Here is a 14,010-nt window from a genome sequence, read left to right as displayed (position 1 = left end):
TTCGCAAAAGGGGGGATCATGTGCAACCTCCATGAAGAGGGATTAATTGCCAAACTTCTGAATTTTGACTATGGGGATGGCACGCATCGTTGTTAAGTGTGACAAACGCCTGCTCGGTTACTTCCTCCGAGGATGTTAACTTAAAAAAAAGCGTCACTCAATGAAGCGTTGTAAGTCGAGGACTAGCTCTACAAGGCCAGGAAGCAAGGATGAGTAATCCTTTACTTATGATTTCGCTCCAGTCTACTTCAACGCGAAGAGGAAACATGCTCGGTGGGTAGTCAAGTTGGCCACACCCACTGTATTGGCCACACCCCCTGATCCCCCCCACCCCCCGAGGTCAATGACCAGCCCCCCAATGAAACTGACTTTGACACGCCTGTTGTAGGGGTCTCCTGCTTTTATTACTTTTATTTTGTATAAGTTTAATTCGCAGTTTTAACAACCAACATTTCGTTTCGTGGACATCGTAATTAACTGGGTTAACATATTTTTTTCACACAAGTGTTCACAGTAATAATACAGTTACATATACAAAAAGAAAAAGTTTTTTTTGTTTTTTTCCAACTTCTAACCTTTAATGTGATCGTTATAGTTGTAATATATTCGCTTATATACTTATTAACTCCTCTAACATTTCGATATTATAAGATGTCACTCAAGTCTTCCGCCATTTCCAAACAGGCCAACTTTCTATAAAACCAATTATCGGTAAGATCTAATCAGCCCCAAGTTTAAACCTCCCTGGATTTATAGTCCTTACAGGCTAACAGTCACATCTGAGATTTTTGTTTGTCGCATGTCAAAAAAGCACACTTTATGCATGTGTGTGGGCTCCTACACCAATAATGCAATGTACACAAAACCCCCTCACCCCACGCTCACCCCAGCCCATGCAAACCCCCTCCCCTTTCCAGGATCTCCCGCCTCCCTGCGCATGCACCCCGCCCCTCACCCTCGCCCAATTTTGGCTTCCAGGTTGGTACAGCCACCCTCCCAGGCCCAAAAATGGGGCACGGAGGGGTGGGGGGGGCTGTGTGCATTGCGCGATGACCAAAATGGGGCTCTGTGTGTTCCATGCATAAATAGGGTTCACCATCACTGTTACAGGCCATATTTCCCATTATATATATTTTCCCATCCTGTTAATCATACTTTTAAACATACCTAGTCCTAGTCTTCCATCTCCTAATCTTAATACACCTGTATTTGTAATAAATTCTATTATATATGTGTGTGTGTTTGTATGTGTGCTACTATTTTCCCAATTAAAACTTTCTACTTATGGTATTTCTATTGTTTTACTACCTTACAAAATATTGTTTCTCTATCCGTCATCTCTCAGCCTGTCTAGAATTTCATCATTTATTTTTTGGCGATTTTCTTTCCACATTTCTCTCTTGGAATCCTGTATGTCTAACATTTTTACACAAGCTGATTATTCCGTGTCTTATCCTTTATCTCCTTCTGCAGCATCTTCTGAATATCCATCATCCTTTCTCTGTTTTTCCCCCCACCCTCTATTCTATTATAAAACTCTTAAGTGATTATCTATTTGATTTTTAGTATTTGTCATTGCTGTCTTTTCAGTATTTTTATCTGTTTTTAACTTAGTCTTATCTTTTTGTAGTTTATTTTACATTGTCCCCTCCACCACTCCTTTCTCAGCTGTCCTGTGTATCATATTCATCTTTCCCTACCTCCTTGAATGCCTTCTAGTTTCACATCTTTATCTTTACATATTCCCATTAACTTCTTATCATTCTATTTCTAACATTTCTTCATAAACATTATGGTCTCCTGCTGAATCATTTTGTAACAAATTAATATCACTCAAATATTCCAGTATCCCAATATCAAAAAACTCCAAAAAATCAACCAATCACCAAGATTTGATCAATCCCAGTTATTTCTCCAAGTCCCCAAAATGTCTATAAATTTATGCTTTTCACTTTGCAATTTTCAATTTGTTCAGATTTTAAAATCTTTGCTTTTTTTCCCCCTTCCCCTTTCTGTCATTTTTCTTCTTTTGCTTTGTAAGATGATCAATCACGTAATGTTAATAACCCAAACTTAGTCCACCAAGTTTCTTCCAATCTTTTAAATCTGCTTTTCAGTGTATTGTTCCAGTAGTTATAGTGTTTAATTTAATTTGCCTTCTGAATCTTCAAGCTCAGTAAATATTTCCCAACATTCCAATTGCCTACTAAAATAAAGTCAAGATCAGATAGTTTTCCAGGTGTTAATTTACTTTTTCTCTTCATTTCCTTTTGGATTTTGTACAATGCAGTAATATTCTTTCTCCAGTAGATGGTTTCCCTGCTACCAATTCCAACTTCCACAGAATATTTTAAAAAAACCAGAAACAGCTGATTGTCATCCAGTCGGGGGAGTTAGAGATAAAAGTTTAGAAAAGCAATTTCTCCCAATAGTCTTTCACATTGTTGTTTGGCTTTTCAAGGCTTTCTATGTTTTAAATCATCCTTTAGGTTTTCCTTTTACTTCTAAATCTTTAATCTTCCTCTTTAGTTTTTAGTCTTTAATTTTTCTCCATAAATCTAATTGATGCTTTTTTTAGAGTTTGGAGATTTTTGGAAGTTTAAGTCTCTAAGGTAACACTTGGAAATTTTCTCACCCAGTTTCACTGCTCCATCCACGCACCGCCTCCAGCACAAGATCTTAGTGTCCCGGTTGTCCCAGCTTATGACTGACCAAAAATGGCCGCCGTCCCTGTTGCTGTTCAGGAGAGCTTTCTTCGGATCAGCGAGGAAATTGCGTTTTCCTCACGATCGACGAAGCGACTCTCCTTTCTTCACCTCCCCTCCAAGGAGGCTTAACCCCGTAGGGTCTCCCAGCAAGCATTTGCTGTGCTGCATTTCAGAGCCCGGCACAGCTCCGCTATTTTCCAGCCGTTCTCACCGCGATGTCAACCGGAAGTCAGGGTCTCCTGCTTGAGTACGTGGGGTGGACTAGAAGATCTCCTAGGTGCCTTCCAGCTCCATTCTGATTTGACTTCCAAGCCCACCACACCTGATATCAGTGGAGGGAAAGTTGTGATAGTCTCCCCTTCTGAAAACTACACAATAAAAGAAGTTAGGACATGCCCAAGGTGGGTGGGAGGGAGAATCCGTCCTGCCTTGGAAAGAAGATAGGTAAGGAGGGAGAAGGGGCCTTCAAACAGCCCTACTTTTGGGCAGCACGGAAAGGAAGGGGAAGGGGGATGAGAGGGTATAAATGGGAAATAAAGGACAGGTAAGCCCTCGACTTAGTTCATTTTCTGACCGTTCAGTTACAACGGCCTCAAAAAAGCGACTTACGGCCATTTTTCACACTTATGACCGCTGCAGCATCCCGCACGGTCCCGTGATTTACTCTTAGATGCTTGGCAACTGGTTCATATTTATGATGGCCGCAATGTCTTGGGGTCCTGTGATCCCCATTTTGATAACCGAATTAAGGGGGAAAGCCAGATTCATTTAATTAACCAGGTTGCTAATTTAACAACTGTAGTGATTCTCACTTAGCAGGAAAAGTTGTATACGGAGCTGAAACTCACTTAACAATTGTTATGGCTTAGCAACATAAATTCCGGGCTCTTTTGTGGTCGTAAAGTCGAGGATTAAACTGTTCTTTTCCTTCGGGACAAAATTTGCAAAAATTTCTATTATACCCATCCGTTTTCTCTCCTGGGAACTTGAGTTTTTTTTTAAATTATTATTATTAATTAGCAGATTGCTCGGATGCTCCCCAAAAATGAATAATAAACCCTCGTTAACAGTTTGAAATGCTATTTTATTAGAAACCATGCAATCTTTAATAGATAATATTTATATATATAAAACAATCACGAGCGTAAGAATTCTTGGTAGGAAGATGCAAACCATGGGCTACTTTGGAAGAACCCCCGAAGGAGGATCCTGACTCTGGGTTGGTTGGAAAGAGAATAAGATTATTTTTTTTAAAATTATTTTTACACAGTTCCTCTCCAACACCTTCCAATGTAACACCGCCCCCCCCTCCCGCCTCCCCAGAAATACCCCCTTTCTTAGACTTCTCATCAAAGGTCGCTTTAAAACTTTTATTTACAACTCTGTTTAGTGTCGTTTGCAGTGTGGAAGACGGAACATGGGCGAGGATCTCCCCATTAGACTCAAAGCCAGAGGGACTCCGGTTCCCATCCTGCACACTCCCAGCATTTTCAGACCTTCAAACACTTTCCCCGTCACTTTCCCCAATTTCCTCGCAAACATTCCAGCATATTTCAGCGTCCCTTGGTGGTCGCAAAATCTCCGGAAGGGAGTCCCCTGTACGGTATGAACTGCTCAGATCCCTGGTGTCGGATTCTTTGGAAACCACCTGAAAAGGCAATTTTCAAATGGAAACCCACACGGCATTTGTGCCGATTTTCAATGCCCATCTTGAAGGCTTTTGTCTGCAGCACGCTGGTGCTACATAGCCTATTTTCTCGTACACACACTCGTTCGCCTGTCAACTTTCGTCTCCACGATCCCTCCCGCCCCATGGGGTGGGGTGGGGGGGGCTTTGAGTCCCTTGGCTCCGTCGTTCTCCAAATATTTTGAAACACACACGCAAAAGAACCACCACACCAAAGGAAGAAAAAAAAAGAGAGAAAAAGAAAAACAAAAAAAACAGAACACTGTTTAAAATGGCAGGATATGTGGATAACAAAGCCCAACAGCGCTGCAATAGCAGATCGATAATGGTGCGGGGTTTTTTTTTGTTTAATTCTCCTACGGCGAAGGGAAGGGCAATGCAGACGAGCGGGAAGGGAAGCGTGAGCCGGTGGGGGAAGCCACAGGGAACCACTGTTCGGCACAGCCACACCGCTCAGTTTGGATGCAGGGGAAGAACGAGAAAATTAAAAAAAAAAAAGATTACGGCATTGTTTGCAAGGTATGCTAATGAGCATGACGTTATGTGCGAGAGTAACGGGTCAGCGCTAAACAGGGTGCAGAGGAGATCCATGGGGGTGGGAGGAAGTCGGAAAGAGGAGGGAAGAAAGCTTGCCCCCTTTAACTCCCATTGGCCTTTGAACCCTTCCTCGGTGTCTCGAGCGGGGTTTCCGAAAACAATCCAATATTTCCAAAGGGCTCAAAGCCAAATTCGTATTTTGCACTTTGATCCTGGCATCCAAATAAGCAAGAATTGAAACGAGGTCTGGGAGGCACGGAGGTCAGCAAGACCCCCCTGCCCGTCCCATCCCATCCGAGTCCAAGACTTGCGCAAAGGATCAATGGACAAACCACTAACTGGAGCCCCACTGAAGCCCGTGGGCATGTGGGTGGCACCAGATTAAGGGAGGCAAGCTGAGGAACTGGGGGGACATTTGGGTTCTGGGGTTGGGTACAAGGGCAGGAAAGCAAGTCACAAGCCTGGCCGAGAGAGCGCGGCAGAGGTGTCTTCTGCGAGGGGAGCCCGCCAGGGCAGCCGCGGGGGCAAGGAGGACACGGCGGCGTTGGCGGCGGCAGCGGTGCCCGGGCTGTCGCTGAAAGAAGTGCTCAGTGGTGGGGAAGTGGAGGGACTGCCGGCGCAGACTGCGAAATCCGCCCCGTGGTCCGTGCGAGCCTTGGCGTTCTCACGGAAGGTCAGCTTGTGGGATTCAATCTGCAGCGACACATTGGGGGGACGGGGGGAAATGGGGGGAGAGACAAGGGACGGAAGGCGATACCAGAATGTCAGCATTAAAGGCCTGGAAAATAAAAGGCAATTGATTGCATTAACGACATTAGCATAAGACAACATCACCCGCCAACAACCATTCAGGGTTTATTTCTCTCCCTCCCCCTCCAAGCCCTGGAAAACGAAAAGCAGGATCCAATGGCTCTCCCAGACCCGCTACCTCCTCTGGGGCCGCCAGTTTCCCTGGGCACTTACTTGTCTCTTGTATGTGAGTATCGAAGCACTGAATTTCCCTTTGATCACCATTGCCCTGCGCGGGCTCGAGCGGCCCTGCGCCATTCTCCTGCGGGGCACTGCTGCCTGATTGGGGCGCTCCGTTCTCTGGGGCGGCCTCCTTGCCCCCCTCAGTCTAGAAGGAAACAGTGGGGTGGGGAGGACAATGGAGGGTCACTGCACAGAGGGAAGGAGATGGGATGTAAGGGAGGACGGCCGGGAGGAAGAGGGTCCCGCCTCTCTCTGGAGGGAACACACCGCAGCCATCTCATTACGGCAAACCCACAGTGGCTGTTTTGCCATCTCTCCTAGGTCAACCCGCCTCAAAACAGCGCACCCCGGCCAAGTCGCCACGGGACAATTCTACCTGGGGTAACGTGATGTTATCCGCCGGTATTTCTTTTGTCAGCCCTGGGTCCATCTTTGGCCAGACTCTATGGGGCTGTCAGAGTGGGAAGGGGAGAGCAGCGAAGGGAGTAAACCATAATTTCACATGAGATCAAGGTCTGGCTGATGGCACCTGGAGGGGAGTGAACGAAGTTTGGCGGCAGCTGAGACAGAGAACTGGTGGGACCATGTGATGATGGGAAGGTCAGGGCGTGAGTTTTACTGTGTGCGTGTGGGGGAAACGCGGGATTTCCGATTCGGGTTTTCCGCAGACGTGCCAATATGATTTCTCTAATTAAACCTTGAGTTCTGGATTGCAATGAGGCGTTAGTTAGAACACTGACATCTTTTGACATTATGTTCATGGACAAAAAGGGAAATCGTGTTGAGGATAACAGCGGCAGATAATATTTATCGTGTTATTCCGCGTGGAATTGCGAGTTGGCCGTGATGAGCTAGGTTGGCCCCAGCGAAACGGCCACCTCCCAGCACGATGGCTCTAGTGAGTGGCGCTGTGGTTGGTTTGTCGTAGAAAGAGAGATTTCCACCCGACTGTTGACCGAGAAGATCATTTAGTTTGAAGGGCGAGACCGATCCCTTTCGCTCCAGTCTCGCCCAGGCTCATTTCTCCTGCTCAGCTCCTCACCTCCTCTACCCCACACCCTTGGCCAAATATTATACCCTCCTGCAATCTTGGGCTCTGGGGTGGTTGTGAAGTGAAGACGTGAGAAGACGGTGGGCACAAGGGGAACGGTGGTGGAGGGATGACAGACACAGGCGACTGTTGAGAAGGATGCTGGGAGGGGACCTGTCCTGTCCATGATCCCCCACCCCACCCCTCTGAAGACTTTTCTGAAGGATGACCAACCCAAGGCAGACACATGGGATGAGTTGAAGCTACCCGGGATGCAACTCTCCGACTATCGAAATGCCCGTGAGGGGACTTTTAGAGAGTTTAACTCTCTCCGTTTGCCGAAGAACCCGGCTGGTTTTTGTAGCAGTCATCAGTAGAGCTGAGGTGGCGCAGTGGTTAGAGTGCAGCACTGCAGGCCACTTCAGCTGACTGCTATCTGCAGTTCAGCGGTTCTAATCTCACCGGCTCAAGGTTGACTCGGCCTTCCATCCTTCTGAAGTGGGTGAAATGAGGACCCAGACTGTGGGGGGCGATATGCTGACTCTGTAAACCGCTTACAGAGGGCTGGAAGCCCTATGAAGCGGTATATAAGTCTAACTGCTATTGCTATCAAGGATTGAAGACAACCTTAAGGTGATCCTCGATTTACAGCCAGAACTGGGAGCAGAATTCTGTCCGTTAAACAACAGGGACATTAAGCGAGTCACCACATGACCGGACCCAGTTTTACAGCCATTTTTACTGGGGATGGTTAAATGAATCCCCTGCTTGTTAACAGCCTAATCGTGGCTGTTAAATGAATCGCGTGGCCATTAAGGCAAATCTGTCTTCCCAGATTGACTTTGCTTAGAGGAAATCAGCTGGGAAGGTCACAAGTTGCATCCATCGTAAATCGACTTGGTAGCCAAGTCACCCACCAATTGCGATCAGTTGACTACGGGAGGGGTGGCTGCGACGGTTGTATTTATTATTTATTTATTAATAAAGTTTATAGGCCGCCCAACCCCGAAGGACTCCGGGATAACTTTGAGGATGGGGCCGTACGTCGCTTTTTCCAAGGCCGTCATCACTGCTGATCGATCGAGCAATTCGATTGATCGCTCGCCCATCTCGTAACAAAACGAAACCGTTATTAAACAAAGGTCTAAGACCCAAATGTGCTTTAAAAAGAAAAAGAAAGAAGAGGAGTGGAATGGAAGGATTTATATGCTCCTTGCAGACAGCTGGTCATTTGCATTCTTTTCAGAGAGGCGTTGAGGCCACTTGGAGGTTTTGTCGGTGAGGCCTTCTTGGCGCTGCCAAACATCCTGCAGAAAGCAACAGCTCCACAACAACGTCCGTTCAGCAGTGCCGAGAAGGCTACACGCCCGTTTGCAATCCTCAGGTGACACCGAGGACGCCGGCGAACCTCCAAGCAGCCTCAACGCCTCTCTGAAAAGAATGCAAATGACCAGCAAGGAATATCGATCCTTCTGTTCCCCACCATCCATTCAGAAGCTGAAGAAGCTTCTCAGAGGAGAAGGGAAAGGCCTTCAAAGAAAAACCAAGGAAGCCGAGTTGTCTCTGGCGAAAAAAACCCACACACCTTCGGGGCAGTTATTAAACGCACGGTCGTAAGTCAAGGACTACCCCTTTAGGAGATGTTGCAGAGGTGTCCCTTCTCTTCTGGCGAGAGGGAACGGGAGTGGGAAAGAATCCTGCTCGCGCCCCACAGGATGGCGAGGCGGCAAGTGGAGATTGACCGTGCGGAAGGCTGCCTGCCGACTCTGCCTCCCCTCTGCTCATATCACGGCCGCCCGGAGGAAGGGAGGGTGTGAGCGGAGGAGGTGGGAGAACATCACACAAGGCCTCCTAAGTCATTAAGAGCGTGAGGAACCTCAAGGAGGGTGGGCTTCCTGCGTACCTTCACGGTGCCTCCAGCTGGCACGTGCCCGACGTTGTCCAGAGAGCCCACCTTAGCTTGAGCCTTCTCCTTAAAGTTCAACTTCTGGTTCTCGATCTTCACGTCTCCCCCGCCTGAAAGAAAAGAGCGGGATGTGATTTTCACCAGAGGTCCATCGTCCCGACCACAACAACTCGGGGACCAGCCTTGTTACCAACCGCTAACTCGGATCGCTTTGCTCGGAGCAGGGACGGTGGGTGAGGAGAATGGTCTGGTGGCCTAGAGGTGGAGCTCTCGCCTCACAAATCAGGAGGCTGTGAGTTCGATCCTAGGTAGAAGGCAGATATTTCCCTCTCTGGGCACAAAGAGAATATATCTGCTGAACAAAAACTCTGCTCTGGGGACAGGAAGGGCATCAGGCCATTAAAACACTCTGCTGGCTCCATTGAGTTGCTCAGACTTCACCCCCGGATTAAAAGAAGATGATAAGGGATGATGGGCGAGTGATCCGTGAAGAACCTCTGGAGGAAAAGTCCCATCCCATCTTTAACATCTTCTCTAGGAGGGGGCCCAAGTAGGACATCCGCCAACGTTCGATTTGTTGAAGGAAATCACCAGACAAAGCCATCCAGCGTCCGCACGACCTTATATTTAAGAGTACGACTTACATCGACCAGAATTTCCACCCCAAGTCATTACGGTCCTCAAGATCTGATTTGGTGACCCTTTCTACGATGGTCGTTAAGTGAATCACTGGCCATCCAGCAAATGCCAGGTTCCCAGGTGCGAAACCAGCAAAAAAAACCACTCCAAAACGGTTGCAAGTCATAAGTCCTACAATTGCGGGACACACTCCAATGTGAACCAATGGCCAAGGGCATGAATTGTGATCATGTGACTTGGGCAGGAAGTGGTCGTAAGTGCGAGGACTGATCGTAAATGCGAAGGCTCACTGGATCTCACCGAGTCCTCCTGATGCTACAGATTGGTTGTGATCCAACAGATGCAACCAATGGAGGTATCTAAGATAGGATCTGGCCATTTATTGAAGTGTCTTCTTCTTCTAGGGCACATCAGCTTGGGTTGGGGTCTTGAAGGAAGGCCAGGTTCAAGAAAGAGAGACCCTACTGCTACCTGTCTGCAACGGGACTCTTGAAAGGACAAGGTCATCACTTCTCCTAAGTCCTGCCTTGGTGGCTCTTCTGACACTACCTCCAAGATCAGCCCTAAAGTCCTCTGAAGCTTCAACCTGTCCTTCTGAGGGATCATCTACCTCTGACCCAAGGCTGTGGAGCTGCAGATCTTCTGTCCAGCGGAGGTCCCTTGGACTCTCCTTTGCTCAAAGATCTCTTCCCAAGATCCTGTCCCTCTGGATTTATGCTCTTGGGAGATTAAAGTTGGAGGACCTCACCATGACCTGCTTAAAATCTTTCCAGAAGACTCCTAGGCCCAATGTTGAAGGAGCGGGATTCTGGGTTGAAGGCCCACACAATTCTCCTCCGTGTCTCTCACCCAGCTTCCATGTTCACCACCCTAGGTTGATACTCAAGTGAAAGCCCAACCCATAAAGAAGTCCACCTCCCTTGGTGACCACCTACTTCTGCTTCTCACCTGGCTTATGCTTGATGTTGGCCTTGGAACCGCACTTGGAAGACACCTTAGAAAGGTCAATTTTCTTGTTCTGGATCTGCACCTACGGAAGAGGAGAAGGAAAGAAAGGGACAACTGAGGGAGAAGGCAAGCCCAGGTCCTCCCTAAAGTTCTGCAGATGTTTCCAGGGGCCAAGAGTCCCAGATGTTCTCCCACCAGGTCCACGCTAACGAAGCTGTCCTTCCAGGAACGTGCAAAGACCTCTTGAAGCACAGAAACGGGGTTGGTGAGAAGGACCATTCAAGAGACCTAAAACGTGAGCAGAGTTGGGAGATGACCCAGAGAAGACCTATCCAATGAGGACGGGCTTGGCTAGCAAGGCCACCCATCCCAACAGCCTCCGATCTTTGGACCACAGTCTAGAAATCTCCGACTCCAGAATAGATGTGCTTAGAATATATTTCATGCGAGGTGGGGAGACCTCTGCATAATTTATTCCAAAGCAGTGGTGGGGTGGGATAAGGACAGGAGGAGGAGGAGGAGGAGAAGCTGGAGGAGAGAGAGGATAGGGCCAGATGTAGGACCTCTGGGGTTTTTTCGAGCTCTTAGAAGATAGGGGAAAGTGCTGAATCCTAAAGACTCCCACCCTCCACGAAGCCCTGGACCGCTCTGATTGGGCGTCAAGCCTTCTCCAATCTTCTCTAGATGTTTCAAGCTCCCTCAGGGACCAGCAAGAAACAGGAGGCACCAATCCCAGCTTCAATTAAAAAAATGTTTTATTTGGGACCGAGATATCTCCTCGCAGGGACAAAAACAAAACAGGAATCTGGAAAAGAACAATAAGATCCACTGTTCCCGTTGCTACTAAACGCCCGAGAGATCATGTGTTTCCGACTTCAACACAATGCGACACAACACGAGCTCTCTCTGTGGGATGGACGGAGCAGAGGAATTCAGCACTCCTACCCTACCTTCTCAAGCCAAGCATCTTGGTCGCTCCGGGGGTTTCATTGGACACTGGAGAAGGTTCTCCAGGAGATCAAAGAGCCACGTTTGGGGTTGGGCTAAGATGGGGGGGGTCCTTTTTAGCGCCCGCCTGTCTCAAAAGGGTGGGCCCCCCTATGCCCCATTCTTTGGGGCGGGCGCACATAGGTGAGTGGATTTGGAGAATCGGTAGAAGAGAGTATTTGAAGCTCAGGATTAAACTGTGGGGTCCTTGGTGCTCTGTGAGCTTGGTGGCTTTTGAAGACCTCTCGTGACCCAACTAGAGAACGTTCTCAGTGCTAGAAAGCAGCTGTGTTTGTAGAAAGAAGGAGGAAGAGGAGGACTGTGGAAGTTCATAGTGCTCTCTGAGCTTGGTGGTTTTCTTGCAGAAGACGATTTACAGCCCAACTAGGGAACATTATCGGTGCTAAAAGGGATCGTATATGGGGCACAAACCCCCTTCCTTTCTAACGCTGATGATGTTCCCTAGTTGGGTCATGAAAGGTCTTCAAGAAAACCACCAAGCTCAGAGAACGCCAAGGACCTTGTGACTTGAAGAATCACCACGCGGGTGATAATGATTCTCCAAAGGTCAAACTCCCCGGTTCCACCACAAAAGCGCGTAGGACAAAATCGCGCTCGACAAAAGCGCGCTGTGACGTCATCACAGCGTGACGAAAAAGTTCGGAAAATGTAAAAATAAAGCGAAAACCTTACCCTAAGCCCCCCAAACCTAACCCTAAACCTAACCCTTAACCTAACCCTAAACATAAACCTAACCGTTAAAGTAACGAAAAACCTAACGCTAACCCTTAACGTAACCCTAACGCTAACGCTAACGCTCTAAAGCTAACCCTAACCCTTAACCTAACCCTAACCCTAACCCTTACCTTTATGTGAATCGGCTTGCTTTAATTTAATTTTTATTAATTTTTATTTGAATTTTTCGATCTTTTTCGTCGCGCTGTGATGACGTCAAAGGCGCGATTTTGTCGATCGCGCTTTTGGCGTCCGCGCTTTTGACGGGTCACGAAACTCCCCTATTTTGGGGGAACCGGTGACCTTCTGATAGTGGGAGAACCTCAAAGTGAAGAAGCTGGGACAGCCATCGCTACCCCAAGATCACAGAAGGTCCTACGACACCAGAGAAAGTTAGAAACGCCATCACGTTGAAGTACATAGAACAATAGGGACCTTGGAGGTCTTCCAGTCCAACCCCTTGCTCACGCAGGAGACTCTATACCATTCCAGATAAATGGTTTTCTTGAAAACCTCCAGTAATGGAGCACCCACAACTTCTGGATACAAATTGTTCCACTGATTTAATTGTTCTCACTTCCAGGAAATTCCTCCTCAATTCCAGGTTGCTCCTCTCCTGGATTAATTTCTAGTTACTTATGCTACCCACAGTGCTTTGGAGAATAGGTTGACCCCCTTCTTCTCTGCAACAACCCCACAAGTACTAGAAGATGCTACCACGTCACTCCTAGTCCTTCTCATCGCTAGACAAGTTTCCACAACCATCCATCATCTGCTTCAGCCTCCAGTCCCCTGATCATCCTTGTTGGCTCTTTAGCAAAGTGGCTTGTCTCTCCTCACCGACCCTCTCCATCCCTCAGCAGATCATGAGATCTCCAACAGTCAAACTCTCATATTTTGGGAGAAGGGGGCGATCTGTGGGTAACAGGAGAGCCTCAGAGATAGATGACGTTGGAAGACCCATCATCTCCCCCAAGAGTTCAGTTGGCAGGATGATGAAGGTCCTAGACCTAGAAGGTCCTATGACACTGGAAAAAGACAGTAACTCCATAACATCAAAAGTCACTTGGCCAAGAACATCCTATGAAACAGGGCGAAGGTACAAAGTCCGCAACATCAAAGTCATTTGACCAAGGAGGTCTTGTAACACTGGGAGGAGGTAGAAACTCCATAACATCAAAAGTCACTTGGCCAAGGAGGTCTTGTAACACTGGGAGGAGGTAGAAACTCCATAACATCAAAAGTCACTTGGCCAAGGAGGTCCTGTGACACTGCGAGAAGGTAGAAACTCCATAACATCAAAAGTCACTTGGCCAAGGAGGTCCTGTGACACTGGGAGAAGGTACAAACTCCATAACATCAAAAGTCACTTGGCCAAGGAGGTCCTGTGACACTGGGAGAAGGTACAAACTCCATTAACATCAAAAGTCACTTGGCCAAGGAGGTCCTGTGACACTGGGGGAAGGTAGAAACTCCATAACATCAAAAGTCACTTGGCCAAGGAGGTCTTGTGACACTGGGAGAAGGTAGAAGCTCCATAACATCAAACGTCACTTGGCCAAGGAGGTCCTGTGACACTGGGGGAAGGTAGAAACTCCATAACATCAAAAGTCACTTGACCAAGGAGGTCCTGTGACACTGGGAGAAGGTAGAAACTCCATAACATCAAAAGTCACTTGGCCAAGGAGGTCCTGTGACACTGGGAGAAGGTAGAAACTCCATAACATCAAAAGTCACTTGGCCAAGGAGGTCTTGTGACACTGGGAGAAGGTAGAAACTCCATAACATCGAAAGTCACTTGGCCAAGGAGGTCTTGTGACACTGGGAGAAGGTAGAAACTCCATAACATCGAAAGTCACTT

At 47.7% G+C, this 14,010-nt stretch overlaps 1 protein-coding gene across 1 annotated transcript in view; it reads right to left on the bottom strand.

The window, feature by feature from the left end:
- Window positions 1–382: 382 nt before the first annotated feature.
- The window catches only part of LOC106554356 (uncharacterized), a 127,513-nt gene continuing 113,885 nt past the window's right edge, over window positions 383–14,010 (bottom strand). Inside the window, exons 19-21 of the mRNA XM_087712368.1 lie at window positions 10,428–10,509; window positions 8,838–8,950; window positions 383–5,625 (exon numbers count right to left, since the gene is read on the bottom strand). Coding sequence (XP_087568494.1) covers window positions 5,386–5,625; window positions 8,838–8,950; window positions 10,428–10,509 — 435 coding nt within the window. The 3' untranslated portion in view covers window positions 383–5,385. The remainder of the gene's footprint in view (window positions 5,626–8,837; window positions 8,951–10,427; window positions 10,510–14,010) is intronic.

This window comes from Thamnophis sirtalis, unplaced genomic scaffold (genome assembly GCF_051295495.1).
Source record: "Thamnophis sirtalis isolate CommonGarterSnake01/CBP01778 unplaced genomic scaffold, rThaSir2_p1.2 scaffold_4, whole genome shotgun sequence".
Lineage (NCBI taxonomy): Eukaryota > Metazoa > Chordata > Lepidosauria > Squamata > Natricidae > Thamnophis > Thamnophis sirtalis.
This window is presented reverse-complemented; position numbering and strand designations above follow the sequence as displayed.